At 41.3% G+C, this 20,026-nt stretch overlaps 1 protein-coding gene across 10 annotated transcripts in view; it reads left to right on the forward strand.

Moving 5' to 3' along the window:
* RBM39 (RNA binding motif protein 39) overlaps window positions 1–10,553 on the forward strand; it is a 35,991-nt gene extending 25,438 nt beyond the window's left edge. For all 10 annotated transcript variants that reach the window (XM_077459007.1, XM_077459005.1, XM_077459006.1 and 7 more), the window contains 4 exons: window positions 2,283–2,406; window positions 3,785–3,890; window positions 9,517–9,595; window positions 9,683–10,553. In XM_077459007.1, the coding sequence (XP_077315133.1) occupies window positions 2,283–2,406; window positions 3,785–3,890; window positions 9,517–9,595; window positions 9,683–9,783 (410 nt within the window). In that variant the 3' untranslated portion in view covers window positions 9,784–10,553. The remainder of the gene's footprint in view (window positions 1–2,282; window positions 2,407–3,784; window positions 3,891–9,516; window positions 9,596–9,682) is intronic.
* Window positions 10,554–20,026: the final 9,473 nt, after the last annotated feature.

Consider the following 20,026-nt stretch of genomic DNA (forward strand, 5'->3'; position numbering starts at 1 on the left):
ATAATAGCAGCTGCTTGGCAGTTAACATATTTTCACCAGTCAGTGCCCCAATTACCATCGCATCAGTTGCGTTGTCCCTGATCAGTGCCACCCCAGTTTGATCCCCTTCATACGACCTGGTCAGTGCGGCTGCCAGATTCCTGCGGCAAGTATCGGTGTTTTCTTGTAGCTAGAATGGCCGTGTTATGTGATCAGCAGTGGCCGCTCTGCCCTTTTTAAACTGACAGTGGCTGCTGCTGTTTGCATGTAACTGCACACAGAGCGGTCAGACGAAGTTTGGGACAGATGACTAAGTTTGGACATAATCCGCTTCCTTTATTCTAAAAAAAAAAAAAAGGTGGGATAGAGCTTCTACAAACTAAGTGTTCAACACACCATGAATAAAATGCTGAGTGCATATAGCCAAAGTCCAAATTCAATATACTGTGACAAAGGGGACATGTGATGAAATAAAGTAATAGATAAGTCTTCAATCAAAACAGCACTCCCTGATAAGTGCTCCCTTCACCAGGCGTAATGGATGCTCACCTCCTTTTTAGACCCTGATAGGGTTAAACATGCTCAAGCTCATTGGTTCACATCAGCAGATGGCTCCAAATTGATCTCCAATGGCTCCTATAAAGACTTGCAGGGGTCAAACGCACTCAGTGAACATCGAATTCCTGGGGGCAGCCTTGTACCAGTAGGCTAGACTTGGCTTATAGGAACAGGGAATGCTATAGGAGACATTGCAGTAAGCTACATTTCCTGACCATTCGTATAGACCATTCAAGTACATTAGTATCTCAATTTTGGAAACAGCGGCATGTTTTGGGTATAAATTAGAAGTGTCTGTGCTGTGAGACACATAACTTTGTAAATAACTTTTTTGGAAAATTCCTTACAAAGGGACAAAATGACTACTGCATGCCTCTTAGTAAATACCTTGAATTAATGTTCCAAAAATGAGTAATTTGGGTATTTCCACTGTCCTGTTATTTTAGGGTCTCAAATTAGGCCGACAGTACATCAGGATTGATTAATCTTTAGATATATATCATAGCTTGTGGACTCTAACACACTAATAAACTGATTTGGGTTATTTTTACCCAAGAAATGTTAATACATTTTGGTCTAAATTTATGATTGGTTTATGTGCACAATTGAACAGAATTTTTTATTTTTTAGTTTAGCAAAAAAAAAAAGGTCATTAGATGCCACTAAAAGAAAGCTCTAGCTGTCTCCAGAAAAATTAGATATTTATTTTGGGTACAGTGTTGTATTGGTAATTAACATTCAAAGTGTGACAGTGCTAAAAACATTGTCCATGTCGGAGGGAGAGGGAAGTGTCCTGTATTAAAGTTATTGTAAAGGATTGTTTTAAAAAAAAAAAAAAAAAAATGGCATACCTCCACTGTGCAGCTTGTTTTGCACAGAGTGGCCCCAAACATCCTCTTCTCCCCGCATCAGATAACTCTCTAGGACAGTGATGGCGAACCTTGGCACCCCAGATGTTGTGGAACTACATTTCCCATGATGCTCAGCTACACTGCAGAGTGCATGAGCATCATGGGGAATGTAGTTCCAAAACATCTGGGGTGCCAAGGTTCGCCATCACTGCCCTAGGAGAAGCGCTCCCGAGTCCAGCATTTGCGTCCACAGACACAAATGCCGGACTCGACCCTGACGCCTGCGTCATTGCATTTGATTGACAGCAGTGGGAGCCAATAGCGGTGCTGCTATCAATTTATCCAATCAAGATCCGCGTCCCCGTCAAAAAGATTGGGGGGCCGGTGACTGCCAGATTTTTCACCTTGATGCATAGGATGCATTAAGGTGATAAAACACGAGGGTTTACAACCCCTTTAAGATGGTTAAAAGCACAGCTTTACTTTCTGTAGTGTAAAAGACTAATATGTAGGGGAGACCATTGCTGGCCTCGCACATAATATACCCTCCTGTTTTTAATCATTTTTTTTTCATAAAAATAGTTCTCTATTGATCTCCTTTTTTTACTTGTTAGATTTTCGCTAAAGTTTCCCCCCCCCTCCCCGTTAGTCTTAACAGTGCCATGTAACAGCTTGAGTAGCCATGCATTCTTAACTAAAATCCCTGTATAAACCTGACCCTGTCAGTCCCGCCTCTGGCTGAACTTTCCTGTCTCTTAAAACTGAATTTCTCTCAGTTTTACTGCTGAAGCTGCTGGCAAGTAGGATTTGTGTGTTTGTATTTTGTGAATCATTTTTGTTAATCTTTTTAAGTTTAAAGTCATTTTTTTTTTTTTTCTTTCCATATTTGTATAGCTCTTGCTGCTGCTTCTGCTGCTGCCATCACGATGACTGCATCCACATTACCTATTCCACCAACAGCAACTCAGCCACTCGCTACCCAGTGCTTCCAGTTGTCAAATATGTTTAACCCTCAGACGTGAGTAAATTCAACCTGTGGATTATATCTGGTATAATTTAGGTTGTATCATAGGGTCTTTCTTACTATATTTTCCTCAGTTTTTCTTTAAATTTTCTTTTCTGTGTTATCTCCCCAGGGCCTGCTGTTGTATACTTTCCATTTAGTTACCTGGCATGCCTGTTTACATTTTATTGAATTATAAAGTTAGGGAATGGTGGCCGGCAGATTAATGTCTAAGCTACTGTGATTTGCTGGCTTGCCTTATATTTGCTCTTTGCTCAATTTTATAAATATATAAGCTGTGCCTGGTAGCAGCTTCTTCGTTGTATCTGAGCAATTAAACCATGTTGGTACATATGTAAAATTTGTTTGTATTTTGTAAATCGGCCTCTAAGTTGATGTAAACCCATTCATCATTTCTAAATTACTTTCATAGTGCTGATCTATAAGGATGTACATGCCTCCTGCATGTATTACCTGTCAAATATCTTCCCTTTAGCCGTTTGGAGCCCTGCAATACTTCAGATTCTGTGGGCAGGTCTGTTGTCCAGGGCTTGGTGGGTCTAGTCGTGATGTCGGTAGACTCCCCGCCCACCTCTTGGCCAGGCATCAATATTTTACACTGCACTTCTGCTGATCTCGTGGATTATGCCCCATGAGCACGTTATCCAGTCAAAACCCAGGAAAGTCACCACATGACTTCAGCATGCTTAATCATGCTGAGGTGTGGAGCAGCCAATCTTGAGAGCTGGAGTAGAGAGAATGCTTCTCGCACTCCTGCATGAGATGAGGAAATCGCCTGTCAGTCACAGCAAGGTGGAAGAAATGGGCACCTATTTCTGTCAGTTTTTATCTTGCTGAAGAAAGATAAGGATTGCTCAGAGCTGGATTAACTCTGTGGTAAGACTGGGCACAGATGAAATGACTTCCTCTGCTATAACAGATATTGGTCTTAATAAAAAAAAAAAAAAAATTGGTGGTTTACATCCGCTTCATGCACACTGTGGTTAGAAAAATGCTGCTTTTCAGGCATGGGTTTTTTTTTTCCTCTCCCTCTGCCTGTAAAGACATCTGTGTCTGTGCACAAAGAGCATTTACAGGTAGGGAAAAAATCCATTACCCGCATGTTCAGGAGAGGAGCTTTTGGGCAGAAAAAAAATTTGAAATGCGCATAAGCGTTTAGACCCTTTTGCACAGTAATGTATTCTAATAGTCCAAAATAAATATTCTGTCCAATAGAATACATTATTTTTTAGCAGTTTTTCTCCTGCCAGGGGATGAGAGGTTCAGAGGCCCAGAGGAAGAACTTGCATAAAGTCCTAAATGCGTTTGGTAAATGTCTTCAGTTCTGTCCTTTTTGTGACTCCTGCAATTTTTTGTTATTTTTATCAACCAGGGAAGATGAACCAGGCTGGGACACAGAGATAAAGGACGATGTCATTGAAGAATGCAACAAACATGGAGGAGTTGTACACATATATGTAGATAAGAGTTCACCACAGGTATGTTTTTTGTTTTAACCAAAAGCAGCCCAGGTCTGCTCAAATAAAAGTGTGTAGTTTACATAACTTTTGGGTATAGTAAACCATTCAATGGTGGTGGGTGTCACCTTTTTTCATCCAGATTCAACATATTCCTTGTGATTTAGTAATAAATGAGGATTAATACTCCTGTGCATCCTCTAAGGCTGGGGTAGGCAACCTCGGCTCTCCAGCTTTTTTTTTTTTTTTTTTTTTTTTCAAACTACAAGTCCCATAAACGGCATTGCAAGACCCTGACAATCACAGGCATGACTCCTAGAGGCATGATGGGATTTGTAGTTTCACCAAGGTTGCCTACCCCTGCTCCTAAGGTCTTCTCTGCAGTTTGAGGTAAACTGCTTATTCACCTTCGTGAGTCAGGTTGGTTTGTTTTCACACAGTGGCTTGTAGCCTTGTTGCTTTACCTGGGTTCGTTCTCCTAAATAAGCCACCCCTGTCTGTTGTCAGAGGTGGGATGAATGACTAGTAGACTGGACTAGGACTGAAACAACTAATCTATTAATCGACAACTAATCGGTTATGAAATTAATCGATTACTATTTTCATAATCTATTAATCGGCCAGTAAAATAATGGTGTTAAAAAAAACTAAAATGAGCTCTTGATAGTACAAAAAGAGCAAATAATGGCTACTGTAAAAATATTACTTTCACTGTTCTACAGTAAAAAAATAAACCCCTACAGTAGTGATTATCTGCTTTTTTTTCTACTATAAAGGGCTCATTTTCATTTTTTTAACCCCATTATGTTACTAAACGTCTTAGACTTGGTTCACATCTTTGTGTTTATTGGTGCTTTTTGCAGAAATGCACTACAGTTCATTTACATGGTTTCCTATGAGACACGTTCACATCTGAAAGGGTCAGGGACTTTCAACGCAAAATGGTGCTTTATTGGTTCAACATACTTCAATGGAGAAGCTGCAGAAAAAGCATGTAATGCGTTTTTGCAGCAATTTGTGTTTTTTAATCTGCCCAAAAAAATGCAAAAATACGAATTGCATTAAAATCACATGCGCAAAAATCAAAACGTACTGCAAAAAGCACAGCAGAAACAGATCAAAAGCAAACTGCATAGGTGTATACCGAGCCTTATGCTGGCCACACCGATCAATTTTCAGATGAGAATATTCAGACGAAAAATCTTTGTACATTCGCTGAATGAAAGAATTTTGTTTGAAATTTTCACTTGTTTTTTACATTCTGTTTTTAAAATGAATGTAATTTCTGAACGAAACCACAAACACCGTCTGAGAATTCCTTTTGACTAAGGCCGCGTACACACGGGCGGATTGTCTGCCCAACTAAGTTCGTCAGACAATCCGACAGACAGTCCGTCCAACTTTTGAATGAACGGACTTGACCACACACGATGAACAGACAGTCCGCTGAAAGCTTGCGCGATGACGTGTACAGCACGTACGACGGGACTAGAAATACGACGTCCAATACACTGCAATGCAACCTTCGGCGTGTAAATCCTTTCTGAGCATGCGCCATACTTAGTCCGTCCAACTTGCCTACACACGAGCGGACTGTCCGCTGAAACCAAGTTTGGACGGACAAAATTACGGAAATTCCGAAAGACTTAGTCTGTCAGACTGTCCGCTGAAAAAGTCCGCTCAAGCCCACACACGAGCGGATTGTCCGCTGAAACATGTTTCAGCGGACTAAGTTGGGCAGACAATCCGCCCGTGTGTACGCGGCCTAAGAAGTTTTCTATGATTTCCAAATTTTCCTGTCACGAACGTCAATTTGACACATTTTTTTTTTAAGGTTATTAACCAATTAATCGATTAATCGAAACAATAATCGGCCAACTAATCGATTTATAAAAATAATCGTTAGTTGCAGCCCTAGACTGGACACTGGTTCTGTGTAGGGGTAAAACCCCCAAACGGCTGCTTGGCTCTAAACAAGGTTTTATTGCCCCCTAAGACCTTTTCCCAGTATCTTTAAAGTGACTCGGGAACCTGATATGGCTCTTGCAAAGACACTGTCACCCCTTCCTTTACATCGCCCTTTTTAACAGTTACAACAGCTGAAGAATCTTCAGTTTTTGACTGCTTCTGGGTGTGACAGATGTTTGTTTCTCTGTAGTTCCTCCCACTGGCTGCTACCTCACTGCTTTTGTCTTTGTAGCAGCTGGTGGAGAAAAACTAGCACATAGAAGGGCACAATGTATCTGGAACGCCCAGAAGTGTTGGGTGCGAATGGATAATTATCTGATCTAGCTCCTAAAGTAAGCAACGTTGGGACTCACAGTCCACTGAAGAAGTAATTTAAGGTTCGCCTAATCAAAAATGTATATATTGCATTTTACCAGTCCTTGCATGTAGTGGCTACTTTTTTATTTTATTTACCCCCCCCCCCCCCTTTTTTCCCCTCTGCACTCATTTCTCTATTGTATTAAGGGTACATCCATGGTTGTGACTCAGATTAAACTTTAACTGTGCCTGCCTCTGTTCATCTCCATTAGACTAGCACTTTGCATAATAAGGAAAATGTCCTTTGTGCTTTCAGAAGTGACAAGGACACCATATTTATGGCAAGAACGGGCTTTTTTTTTTTATATATTTAATTTCTGAAAATGTTCTTTAGGTGCAAACAAATTCAGCCACCACATCCAATGTTACTGGTAATCTACAGTATATAAAAAAATTCAGGTTTAGATATGCATTGATAGTCTTGTAGGGAATCTTAAAGCAGATGTTAAATGCATCTGAGCAGTACAAGCCAAAACCACAAATTCATTTTTTAATAATCAAACTCCTCCATCACTCCATGTCTCAAATGCATTTTTTTTTTTTTTTTTTTTTTTGAGAGATCACTTTGGGAAAACACCCCTATCATTTATGGCCGTGGCCATCTTGAGTAATGGCGAATGATTCATGTTGCCTTTACATCCTGGAATCCTTAGCTCAAGCATTCATGTAGGAGTTTGTGCTTAGCCGAGAAACCTCCTTCTCTCGTCTCCCCTCCTGAAAACTCCTAGGTTTATGACATTTGCCTAGGCAAGAAACCAAGAAGTAACTGAGGAAATGTGAAAAGTTTAAAACAAGTAAATGGTATACTTTGCTATCTATTTACTAATGCTAGCAGCAGGAGGATTAATAATGTTGATGTGGAGAGAAGTTCTACTTTAAGTTTTTGCTGGAGATATTTACTTTAAGACCTGTAGCAATTCAGGAATTGATTATTTTTTTTACTAGTAATTGTATTGTCCCCTCCTGCTCCCCCAGCACAACAATTGATCGGCTTTTAGCCACATCTGTCGTTATACTTGGAAATCTGATCGCCCGCTTTAAAAACCGGTACCGGGATGATGCCTGCAGCTTCGGACATCATCCCGGTATAATCCCCGAATGCAGAGGCTGCATATATGCATACGACAGGGATTTGTAAAGCTTCATTTAATTTAAAAACATGTCGTACTTGCCTCCACTGTGCAGCTCGTTTTGCACAGATTGTCCCCAAACATCCTCTTCTGGGATCCCTTGGCTCTCGTGGCTCCTCCCCACATCAGATAACCCTCCTAGGAGAAGTGCTCTACCGGGGGGGTTACCTTGCGGGCACACTCCCGAGTCCATTTGGCATCCATAGAAGCCGAATGTATGATATGGCCCTGGCACCCGCGCATTAGTTTTGATTAACAGCTTGAGCCAATTGCTGCACTGCTATCAATCCAGTCAAGAGCCGAGAACCCTGGGCAGAGGAAGAGTGCATCCCCGCTGGATCAAGTTCCAGGGCTCAGGTAAGTAAAACGGAGGGGGGGGGGGGGGGTTCATTTTAAGGTGAAAAAACACAAGGCTTTACAACCCTTTTTAAGACTTGCCTAAACCTAGAGCTGTACTGGCAATTAAATCTCTTTACTACTGACAAATATTTACATGCTTGTTGGCAGCTTTCTCATTTTTGCTGCTTAGATATGTAGCCACTTGTTGACAGCCACCTCATTTTGCTGCACAACGAAAAGATACTCTTGAACCATTCGCAAGCAGTTAGTGTTACTAAACCGACAACCGTAAAATCAGTCTATATGTAGTAAAGCATGCTTGTTATACTTGGTGGAACCTAAGGGGTTAATACTGCATTGTGAAACAAGGCTGCTTGCTCCTGTCTTCTCTGATCCTCCTCTTCTGCCACAGTCATCAAACCATCCCCAGATAGCACAGAGGCTAGGAGAGATGAGCTGCACATTCTCATTTTGGTGTGTATTGCTGGAGGGTCTTTTTTTCTTGAGTGTCTGGACAGCGCTGATTGGCCCTGTGCTGATCACATGCAGAGGGTCAGGGCTGCAACTAACAATTATTTTCATAATCTATTCGTTGGCCGATTATTGTTTCGATTAATTGGTTAATAACCTTAAAAGTGGATCAAATTGACGTTCATTTTTAACCACAGTGACAGGAAAATTTGGAAATAGAAAACTTCTTGGGCAAAGGAATTTTCAGACAGTGTATGTGGTTTTTGTTTGAAATTTTCACTTCATTTCTAAAGAAAATTCTTTCAGCGTATGTACAAAGATTTTTCATCTGAATAGTCAGTCTCACCTGAAAATTGATCCGTGTGGCCAGTATAAGGCTTGGCACGCACCTATGCTGTGTTTGCTTTTGAACTGTTTCTGCAGTGCTTTCTGCTGTGCGTTTTCATTTTTGCGCACGTGATTTTACTGCAATTTGCGGTTTTTGCATGTTTTTTGGGGGTAGATTAAAAAACACAAATTGCTGCAAAAATTCATTGCATTCTTTTCTGCAGCTTCTCCATTGAAGTATATTGAACCAAAAAAGCACCACTTTGTGTTAAAAGTCCCTGACCCTTTCCAAATATTCAGCGGCTGAAAAACGCACAGATATGAACGTGTCCCATAGGTAACCATGTAAATGAACTGTAGTGCTTTTCTACAAAAATCACCAATAAACACATAGATGTGAACCAGGCTTAAGACATTTATTAACATAATGGGGTTAAAAAGGATAAAATTAGCCCTTTATAGTAATAAAAAAAAAAAAAAAAAACAGATAATCACTACTGGAAGGGGTTCATTTTTTTTACTGTAGAACAGTGAAAGTAATATTTACAGTAGTGATTATTTTGTACTAAAGGGCTCATTTTATTTTTTTAACCCCATTATGTTACTGGCCGATTAATCGATTATGAAAGTAGTAATTGATTATGAAATCGATTAGTTTCAGCCCTAGTCAGGGGTCATGCAGCCTCATAGGACATTCTGAGTAGAATGAAAACTCCTACAAGCTTTAACCAGACACTGATAGAAGTCACAAGACAGCAGTTTATATTTACTAACCTAATTGCATTTCCATATACTGTGTGAGACCTGATATAGTAAATGCATGCTCCTGGGTTTACTAACTCTTTAAATCTCTCAGGAGAGACGAAAAGCACATGGAGCTACAATGAACCATTTTTTATTTTTTTGCAATGGGTTACCGCCCTCACTCTACTGACTTGCTGTGATGCAGGGGCTACCGCATGTTGCAGTTAGCATAGGGCTGTTTTTCATTATGTCAGGATGTTATAAATGTACATTTTTTTTTTTTATTTCATGTTTTTTTCTTTCCTTCACAGGGAAATGTTTATGTGAAATGTCCAACTATAGCATCTGCAATAGCTGCAGTTAATGCACTACACGGGAGGTGGTTTGCTGGTAAGTAACAATTCATCACTTGTTTGCTAATTGACTGATTATGTAATTATTTGAAAGTTCATTGTTAACTTTTTTGTTTCTCCACAGGTAAGATGATCACAGCTGCATACGTCCCACTTCCAACTTACCACAGCCTCTTCCCAGACTCCATGACCTCAACTCAGCTTCTGTTTCCTGTTCGTCGATGAAACAGACTGCTACAGTTTTGTACATAGCTTTTTTTTTTTTTGTTTTTGTTTTTTTCCAAGTGTTGAGAGAGGAGAGAGTGTCGTCAGATTTGTCTTTTTTTATTTAGCTCCAAATGAAGAATGGTCGTAACTTTGTGTAAATTCTAATACCTTAAAATTTAAAGGATGAATGCAATGTATTGGCTAACCAGCATTCAGCCCCATCCATTTGCTGTGCTGCCTTACATCCTGAAAGAAGTAGCTCAGACAGTAGAAGGGAAAAGGGCATTGGGGGAACTGAAATGCCTGACATGTTTTAGGTTTCACATCAGAGGACCTCTGTTACAGATGTTTAGCGGACATTTTTTCACCAAAACCTAGAAGACCGAGGAAAGAGCAGGGAAAACATAACTGCAGGTTTTTTTTGTTTTTGTTTTTTTTAAGTCTCGGATATTACATTTGTGTATCTGTGAATTTATTTTGTACATAGTGTCATGGTGTTTCTTAATACCAATCAAAATCTCAGCTGTTTCCAGGCATTATTATTTTTTTTTTAAAACCTTGAAAGACTAGTTGAGAGCCAGATAGCTGCCAGGAAATGCCTGACGTTTTGTCTGGTTGCATTTAATCTTTTGCTCTTTAAGCTCTGTGAGCTCTGAAATTATATACATTTTTTTTTTTTTGTTAATTTTAGTGTGTTTGAAAAGACTGCTTGATATTTCTATCCAACTTTCATATTTCAACTATCTTTGTAAAGAAGCGCTCAAAATAAAATTATTTGAAAAAGTGTTGCTCAAGTCTGGAATTTTTTATTTATTTTTTGGTCAGATGTTGAAGGGTTGGTGCTTCAAGTGGCACGCTGTAGAAGGTAATTGCATTTATTTAGTGAAGAATTATTACAACTTGGGCTGGTTTCACACTGGTACGATACGAATGTCATCCTACTGTGCCCTGCGACATCGGTCCTACATCCATCTGCCTCCAACTCTAACATTACTCCTCTGCTTTCTGTAGACAGCAGCTACAGATATTAATGAGCTGTGCTGTGAGGGAGCTACAAGCCCCAGTTTTATCATTCACAAAGATTTTTTTTTATTTTTATTTTGGTCACCAGCCAGGGGAATTTCATCAACATAAGGCGCATCCCACTGACTGCGATGGACGACAGCGCTCCTGTCCAGTGGCACATGCTGGCAGAGACCAGCTCTATCACTCTTGTCTCTTGCTACCAGTATTGGATAGAGTTGAAGGAGGGGGACAAACTGTATGACATTCCGTATTGCAATGAGACGAAGTGATTGAAGCACTGGATCCACTGGAAGGGGGTTAAAATGCTTTTTTAATTCTTTAACATGGCAAAATATTTCAAAATTTTTTGTAAACTCTATTCAGATGCCTCTACTATACAGTCATATATGCTACAGCAATCAAAGTTTACATCAAAGCGTATTTGAATACGTATTCATGCATTCTTTAGCTCTATGCCCACGCAATTGGAGTAGAGCATGCACAATGCTGTACATAAAGCCCCTTTTGGGCAAAACGTGGGCATCCTGTGCCCAACAACACATTGTAGTCTCTGGTGTGTGCCTGCCTTTTTTTTTCCCTCCAGTTTGTTCCAGATCCATGTTGGTGACTAAGCTATATTGCTTTTCTAATAGAAAAAGTTAAAACGCCTCCCTGCTTTAGGTCTGTGAAGTGGGTCAGCTGACCTTTTGAAAACCATGACCTGCTGTATGGCTCATATCTCAGCAGTGGCTTATCTACAAATGTTTGTATTTAATGACAAAAATGGAAGCACGTGTCAAGATTACAATAGGGTAGATCTTTAATTTTAAAGCAGAGCTCCAGGCTTCTTCAGAAAAATTTGTTCAGCAGCTACAAATACTGTAGCTGCTGACTTTTAATAAGACTCTTACTTGTCCACAAATCCAGCGGTGTCTTCACCTGAGCCGATTTTTTTTGGCTGCTGCCACAATCTCTATTAAAGCGGTAGTAAACCCGCACATTTATTTTTTTATTTTTTTAAACCTGCAAAGCAAAAGGCATAATGAGCTAGTATGCACCGCATACTAGCTCATTATGAAATACTTACCTTAGAACGAGGCCCCGACATCTGGCCCGATCCACGCCGAGGGAGCTGACATGCTCCCTCGGCGTTTCTTCCGGGTATCGCGGCTCCGGCGCTGTGAGTGGCCGGAGCCGCGATATCGTCACTCCCGCGCATGCGCACGGGGGATTTCATGCCGGCCGGCCACTGCCGGATTTTCAGGCAGAGAAGCCCCTTGTGCGCATGTGCCGCTGCAGTTAGCGGCGCATACCGAGGGGAATATCTCCTAAACCGTACAGGTTTAGGAGATATTTTTTTTTTACCTACAGGTAAGCCTTATTATAGGCTTTCCTGTAGGTAAAAGTTAAAAAACTGAGTATACAACCACTTTTTTTTTTACGTTACCAGAAATCCCTGTTGCCTAGGCGGTCTTCCTACTCCGTGGTGATCTTCGGTCTTCTCTCCTCCTCGCGTTGTCTTCTGGGTAATGGGGCGTGCTGTGTTCTGGGAACTGTTTGTTTCCTAACACAGCGCGTCCCATTCACAAAGCGCTGCGCGACTCACGCATGCGCAGTAGGAGACGAGCAGTGCCTGTTTAGATTAGTGAGGATGGCGGTGCTGGGAGCTGAGGGACTGCTCAGCCTCGGGCGCCCTGGAAAGGCAAGTGTCCTTATTAAAAGTCAGCAGCTACTTTTTTTTTTTTTTTTTTTTTTTTTTTTTAGCTGCTGACTTTAAAAAAAAATAATAATTTCCCCGCTGGAATACCCCTTTTTAAATAGTTTTTTTTTCTATTTTATTGTTACTCTTTAATCAATCCTCTCACTGGCTTCTATGCTGCATTAGTAGAAATGTATGAAGGCACAACCTTGGGAGCCAGATCCCCTCACTGAGGATGATACATAATGCTACTTTGGGCAGATTATTTGTCATTTGTAACAACATGTTGCATTAGCAGCAGGTGATACTTCACCGGTTGCACACTTTACCACCACTTTGGCCTAGAGCAGTGATGGCAAACCATGGCATTCCAGATGTTTTGGAACTACATTCCCCATGATGCTCATGCACTCTGCAGTGTAGTTGAGCACCGTGGGAAAAGTAGTTCCAAAACATCTGGGGTTAAAAAAAGGTTTGCCATCACTGGCATTCTGAGCGACAACGCATCCCTTGCACTGAAACAAAAGCTAGCTTAACCATCTTGGAATCTGGAGCTCTATTGCAGGCACCTAACAACAAGCAGCCTATGTGACTAAGGCTGCATTCACGCCTATGCATTTTTAGTGCATTTTGCAGATTTTCTCTATAGAGTGTTCGATAGGAAACCATGGTAGTTGGACTGTAGTGCAAAATGCAAAAGGCACTAAATGCATAGGTGTGAATGCAGCCTAAAACAGTATTCTGTCACATTTCTTGGACCAATTCCAGCCATCTTCAAGAGCCCAAAAATGAATCTTCTACCCAGTTTCTCCAAAGCCCTTGCTTGCACCGACTGACATGTTTACCTCCGAATACCAGACCTTTGCTTTCAAGAGGTTACAAAATAGAGTGCAAAACCACCTCTCCTCCTCTTTTTTCAAATCCACCAAAAATGGACCAAGGACAGTTAGACTTGCTATAAGCCACAAACCACCTCTTTCCAGGGATTCTCTGTGCCAGCACCAGGGCCCCGGGAACCTTTTCATGTTACCCCGCCTGCTTAGACAAATAGCAGTGAGATGCTAAATCCTTTTACTGCTGCAGATAAGGCAGCGATTGGTTGCAAGAGGTTACAGCATATTACCACTCACTGACTGGTTGCTAGATGTTACAGCACAACATTTCTTCTTGCTTATTCATTGCTAGAAGTTACTGCACATCATTACTGCTCACTGATGGATGTACTATGGTAGAGAATGGTCAGAGACTGCAGACATGCTACAAGAGACTGGATCTAGTACGGGAGGTAGCCAGAGACTGCGGCTGTAGAAAAGGAGATAGCCAGAGACTGCGGATCTAGTACAGGAGATGATCAGCTAATTATTTACAGCTATACTGTTGAGATCCTGGACAGTTTTCAGATTTCAGGCTCTCGGTACTCCAACTCCGATCTCAGCTCCAAGCATACAGGCTGCATGGGGTTGGGTCAGAGCAGAAATAAAGCTCCTGGCTCTGCCCTGCCTCCTCTGCTGGCCAGGGAATACACTGATGTACATGGTGCGCTCTGCAGTGTTATGGGACTGTAATTTGCAGGCTAAAAGGGACAGCTGCCCCTTTTGTCCAATGTTAAAGATGGCCATAGTGTTAAATTTTAGCTGTGACGGTTTGCTGGAAGCTTCCTGTCTCATCTTTGCATGTGCCTCATGTCGAGCCATATGCCTAGGGAACTTTGGCTAAAGTGCAGAATGGTGAAACCCTCATGCAAGAAGTGTTTGATCCTCATGGTTTTTGATGGAAGTCTCTTCAGACCAGCTCTTAAAAACATTATCATGGGTGCTATCCATGACAAAAGTACCTACCGTCCCCAACAGAAGAAGCCTAAGAAGCAGACTATGGAGTTGCAAAGTCTAGCATTCCAAGTTTGCTTAATCCTCAGACCAGTCTTCCTGTGCCCCTACTGCTCATAGTGAGAGGGACAGGACATCTGTTGATTCTTGTGAGTGTTTGGACAGCATGCATTCCAAATGCTTTTGTGCAGGGGTGTGCCAGGCCTACAAACTGATTCTCTGGTCATAGGTTTGAATTCTACTGTCCAGAAGCACTGTGACTTTCCACTTCTGCATGACAGTCTTGGGGCTAATGGTAGCCAAAGCATCAGTTCCCTTTGCCCATTTTCACTTCAGATATCTGCAATGTAACATTCTGTCATCATGGAACAAGTCAATCCTGTCTTTGGATGTGCTGATTTGGTTGATGCCAGTGACCAGGTCATCACTGACTTGGTGGCTTTAGAGTCAAGGATGATAGGATTTCCCTGACAGAAAATAGTGGATGCTGTGATGGCTCTGTGGGGTCAGTACATAGCAGTTTTCTCCCCTGAAACTTCTGCCTTGTCTGCTCTACAGGGTCCAGATGGAAGGCATTCCAGTGATCATCATTGTTCTGAACCGATGCTTGTAATACACTTCTAAAACAGCTTGTAAAAAGCTGTGAAAAACACTAGTAAATCGATACGCTCAGGTGTGAATGGAGCCTGGGTTCTAGCTAGTGGATGTCCTTGGTCTTATCTGCCTACTTCAGGCAGCTCTTTGCATTCCAGGCAGCCCTCCAGCTTTCTTAGGCCTGTTGGCATTTGTTTGTGGTGTTGTCCCTCAGTTTGACCTTATTTTGTACTTTTCTCTATAATAACTATCCACCTTTTTTTAAAAAAAAAACAAAGTAAATTTTTTCTCAGTTTAGGCCGAAATGCATTCTACATATTTTTGGTTAAAAAAAAAAAAAAAAAAGCATATATTGATTGGTTTGTGCAAATGTTATAGCGTCTCCAAAACGGGATAGAGTTATAGCATTTTTATTATTTATTTATTTTCACTAGTGATGGCGGTGATCTGCAATTTTTATCAGGACTGCGACATTATGGCAGACATATTGGACACTTTTGGGACCGTTGGCATTTATACAGTGATCAGTGCTCTAAAAATGCACTGATTATGGTAAAAATGTCACTGGCAGGGAAGGAGTTAACACGAGGGGGCGATCGAGGGGTTAACTGTGTTCCTGTGTGTTTCTAACTGTAAGTGGAGGGGACTGACCTAGAGGAAATTACAGATCTTGATTCCTAGCTATTAGGAACTCACAATCTGTCAGTCCTCACAGAACAGGGATGTGCGTTTACACACACACACGTCCTTGTTCTGCCACTTGTGGCCGCCGGTCATCGCAACCGTCAGCCACGAGCATCGGCACCCCTGCAGTGCAGCTGGCACATGCCTGCTATCCTGCCTAAAGGAGCTGACGTATAGCTACGACAGCTTGCGGGATTGCGCCGACCTGCCGCAGTATAATGATGGTGGCTGGTCAGCAAGCAGTTAAGATTTAGACAGTAGGACTCCATCTTTTACATTCTATAGAAAAGCCTCTTCTTTGTTCCTCATTCTCTGTTACTGGGGACTTCATTTATGGCCAAATACTAAGAGTTGTCATCTCCTATCCAGGGTGTCTAGCCACCAATGGTGTTTGTGCCTCATCTCATGCATTCATTCATATTGAAAAAAAAAAACTGAAAAAAAATTAAGCCTTCCCATTTAATTTGGCAAATTCTCAGAGTAAAGTTTTTTTTTTTTTTTTTTTTTTTTTTTTTTTATACAAACAGGTGAGCGTAACATTGTGAGGCACATGACATCACATGCTTCATCTGGTGCATGTGCAGCATGACAATAATGCAGAATCTCACAGGGGGCATATGTGAGGCTCTGGGTATGCCACCAGTGCCTCAGTAAAACCAGGAAGTGGAAAAACAAAAAGGTAAGTGAAAGGAAAAAAGTATATATATATATATATATATATATATGGAAACCAGCAGAGCTGCATGCTGGGCAATCCACTTTAACTGCAGTAGAGAAAAGGTCTCCAGGCTGGCAGTACTATATACATTTCAGGAATCAATGGAAGGAATACAAATCCTTTGGTAGGTAAACAGTACTAATATGCACTCCAACTGTATATCTATCCCTTTGCTTGGGGTTCAGCTTCAAGAAAAGCTATTTTTTTTTCCCCCTAAGACTAAGTTACGATACATTTTCAATATTCGAAAATGACTAGAAGTCTGATAATGGATGGTAACGTTTCTGCACAAGAGTGGCTGTGAAGATCGATGAACAGAGGATTGAGTACTCATGGCATCTTAGAGGACTGGACCAAAAATATGGTGATGTGTTGCCCTATACCAGTGATGGCAAACCTTGGCACCCCAGATGTTTTGGAACTACATTTCCCATGATGCTCATGCACTCTGCAGTGTAGTGGAGCATCATGGGAAATGTAGTTCCAAAACATCTGGGGTGCCAAGGTTCGCCATCACTGCCCTATACAGATGGTCAAAGCTTCTCGGTTTTCAACAGAAATGCTGGTGTAAGGTTTTAAAGGGGTACACTATAAGGTTTTTTGTTTTTTTTAATGGTTCTTCCATCACTTTAGCATAAGCTGACTGGCTCTAGTCAGATAATACGCTCTATGTCCTTATGGTGGCCCTGAAATATCTCTACACATTTTGAAATGAATTCTTTTATATGACAAGCTGTATCTACAATAAAACAAAGACAGATAATGGAATGATTTGCATGTCTACAACCCTGAAATGGAGAATAACCCTGGATTTGTGTTGATAGCAATAACAAATACCTTCTGTAACCATTTGAGAACTGGCATGTTAAAAAGAGGAAGTAAACCCTAGTGGGTTTTTTTTTTCTTCCTCTTTGCTCCCCTGCGAAGTTAAAGCATAATGAACTAGTATGCGTCCCATACTAGCCTGTTATGTGCCACTTACCTGCAAACGCAGCCTGCGGTGTCCCCACTGGTGGCTACATCCATCTTCTACCCCTCTTCCTTTCAGGGGGAACAGACGCCGGCTTTGTGACTGACTGGAGCCGGCAGTCACAGGACATACGAGTGAAGGAACAGCACACAGGTCCGTTTATTCACAGCGCAGTGTACAGGGGATATATATATATATGTATATATGCTAAATGGCGCACGTTTAGGATACATTTCCACTACCTACAGGTAAGCCCTATTATAGGCAAAATTTATAAATGTGGGTTTAAAACCACTTTTAACTCCTTTCCAGTCCAGACCATTTTTCAGCACAGTGATAGCTTGACTGACAATTACTGTGTCATGCAACCCTGTAGCCAAACTAAATTTATAACATTACGTGAGATGGCGCTTTTTATTTTTTTTACCAATATTCTGTATGCGCCATTTTTCTTTTATGCAGTAAAGTAAAAAAAACACTATTTACTTTTTGCTCAAAACAAGTGGCAGGAGAGTATGAACACAAAATGCCTTCCCTTTTGCCACAAATTTATGAAAAATGAGCACATGTTGGTATTGAGGTAATTAAAACAAGGAGCTTGGTAATGGTGCACTGGATCCAATACATGTCAGACACAGAGGGAGGGGGTGGTAATGGGGTCAACATACAACCCACATACAATGGCCAGATAAATAATGAAGGGGTTAATGTGCAGGATTATGGGATGTGAAGGGGGTAATACACAGGTCACAGAGGAGGAAATCAGATTTATAGGAGTAGAATAAAATAAAAAGGAGGGGAGAAGAAAGAGCAGCGAGGAAACAACTCCACACTTAGAGGAGTAGATGTAAACCCTCACATATACCCATAAAGTGAACAGCCTCAGCTGACACAAAGGGATGAAACAAATCTTCCTACATAAGTTTTACATGTATATATGCGGTCTTCAGCTTTATATACTGTTTAGAAAGTGCACATCCTGTTCGAATTTTCTCTTCCTGTTCCAGCAGGGGAGTCTTGCAATACACTGTGAGACAGCCGATTGGAGGAAAGGCACACACCCCCCTCTCCTCATAGGCAGAGACTTGCAGAGCTGCCTGCTAATCTATTTATAGCATCTGGCCCCTTACACAAATTTCAGGCTGGTTTCATCAGGTGTCAGAAGTTATGCTGATAACAGAGGAACAGAGCAGGAGAAAGACACAGGACTTAAAGCTTTGGATAGAGATAAGAAATCACTGCAGATATGAGTCTAGCTCAAATTTCATGATTCGGGTTTACATCCACTTTAAATCTGCCGCTTTATTGATCTGTGTAGGGTTGAAACAAAATTGGCAGAATAGATTATGAAATTAGTTGTCAACTATTTTCATAATCGATTAGTTGGTCAGCCTAATTGACCTGCATACCAAATGCATTATTTGTTTACATATCAGGAAATACAGTGCAGCACACATACAGCTCAGTACACCGTCCATACATGTCAATAAGTGCCCGAGAACTTGTGAATGTGAGTAATGCCTTATGGGACATGTAGTCCTGGGCAGGAGAAGGAAGTGAGTGATTCTAAAAAGATAGGACTTTTTTTTTACCTTGCTATAGGGGTACTCTGAAGGCAGGAGGAGTCAGAAGCCCCTGTGGGGGACCCCCATTAGAGGAGCATCGGGGGGGGGGGGTGCTCTGTGCAAAACCACAAATGTTGTTTGAAAATTTCACTTGCTTTTAAGATTCAGTTTTAAAACCTATGTAAATTTCTAAACGAAAACCATATACACTGTCCAAAAATTCATTAGATTGAGAAACGTTTTCTATTCTGCTCCTTTGAATTTTCCTATGACTGTGGTCAAAAACGAGTGTTGATGACTCCACTAATGATTAGAAAAATCAAACAAACATTCTTGGAATTAAAAGTTCAAAAAAAGGAAAAAAAATTGTTACTGCATGCCCAGCACAAGTGACAGCAGGAGAGGGTGGTTTGTATCCAGCTACCTGCCTATGACAAGGGAGTCTGTCATGCATATTATATTAAAACACTGTTTTGAAGATTTTCAGACAGGATTGTAGGTCTTTTTACTTTTTTTTCCCCCTTTCTTTCTATTAACATTTTGAGCTGAGTCTGATGATATGTACTAGATTCAACCTCCTCAGAGAGTGTGTGTGTTTCTCCGAGTGAATTAGATATTATTCCACAACCATAAAAGTTGGTTATTTATATTTACCACTGCATAAGGAAATTCAAAAGTAAATTGTATTTTTTAACCACTTGCCGACCAGCCGCCGTCATTATACTGCAGTAGGTCGGCACAATCCCGCGAGCCGTCATAGCTATACATTGGCTCGCGGGATAGGGAGAGCAGGTGCACGCTCCTGCTGCACTGCGAGGGTGCCGATGCTTGTGGCCGACAGTTGTTGGCCACGAGCGATAGCGGGCATGAGAGGCAGAACAGGGACGTGTGCGAGTACACACACAAATCTCTGTTCTGTGAGGAGTGACAGATAGTGTGTTCCTAATAGCTAGGAACCACGATCTGTCATTTCATCTAGGTCAGTCCTCTCCCCCTACAGTTAGACACACACACACACACACACACACACACACCCCTTGATCGCCCCCTAGTGTTAACCCCTTCCCTGCCAGTGAAATTTTTACAGTAATCAGTGCATTTTTATAGCACCGATCGCTGTATAAATGCCAATGGTTCCAAAAATGTGTCAAAGGTGTCTGCAATAATGTCGCAGTGCCGGGAAATTTTTTTTTTAAATCG

This window comes from Lithobates pipiens, unplaced genomic scaffold, assembly GCF_037356315.1.
Source record: "Lithobates pipiens isolate NorthernLeopardFrog02 unplaced genomic scaffold, aLitPip1_a1.2 Scaffold_28, whole genome shotgun sequence".
Classification (NCBI taxonomy): domain Eukaryota; kingdom Metazoa; phylum Chordata; class Amphibia; order Anura; family Ranidae; genus Lithobates; species Lithobates pipiens.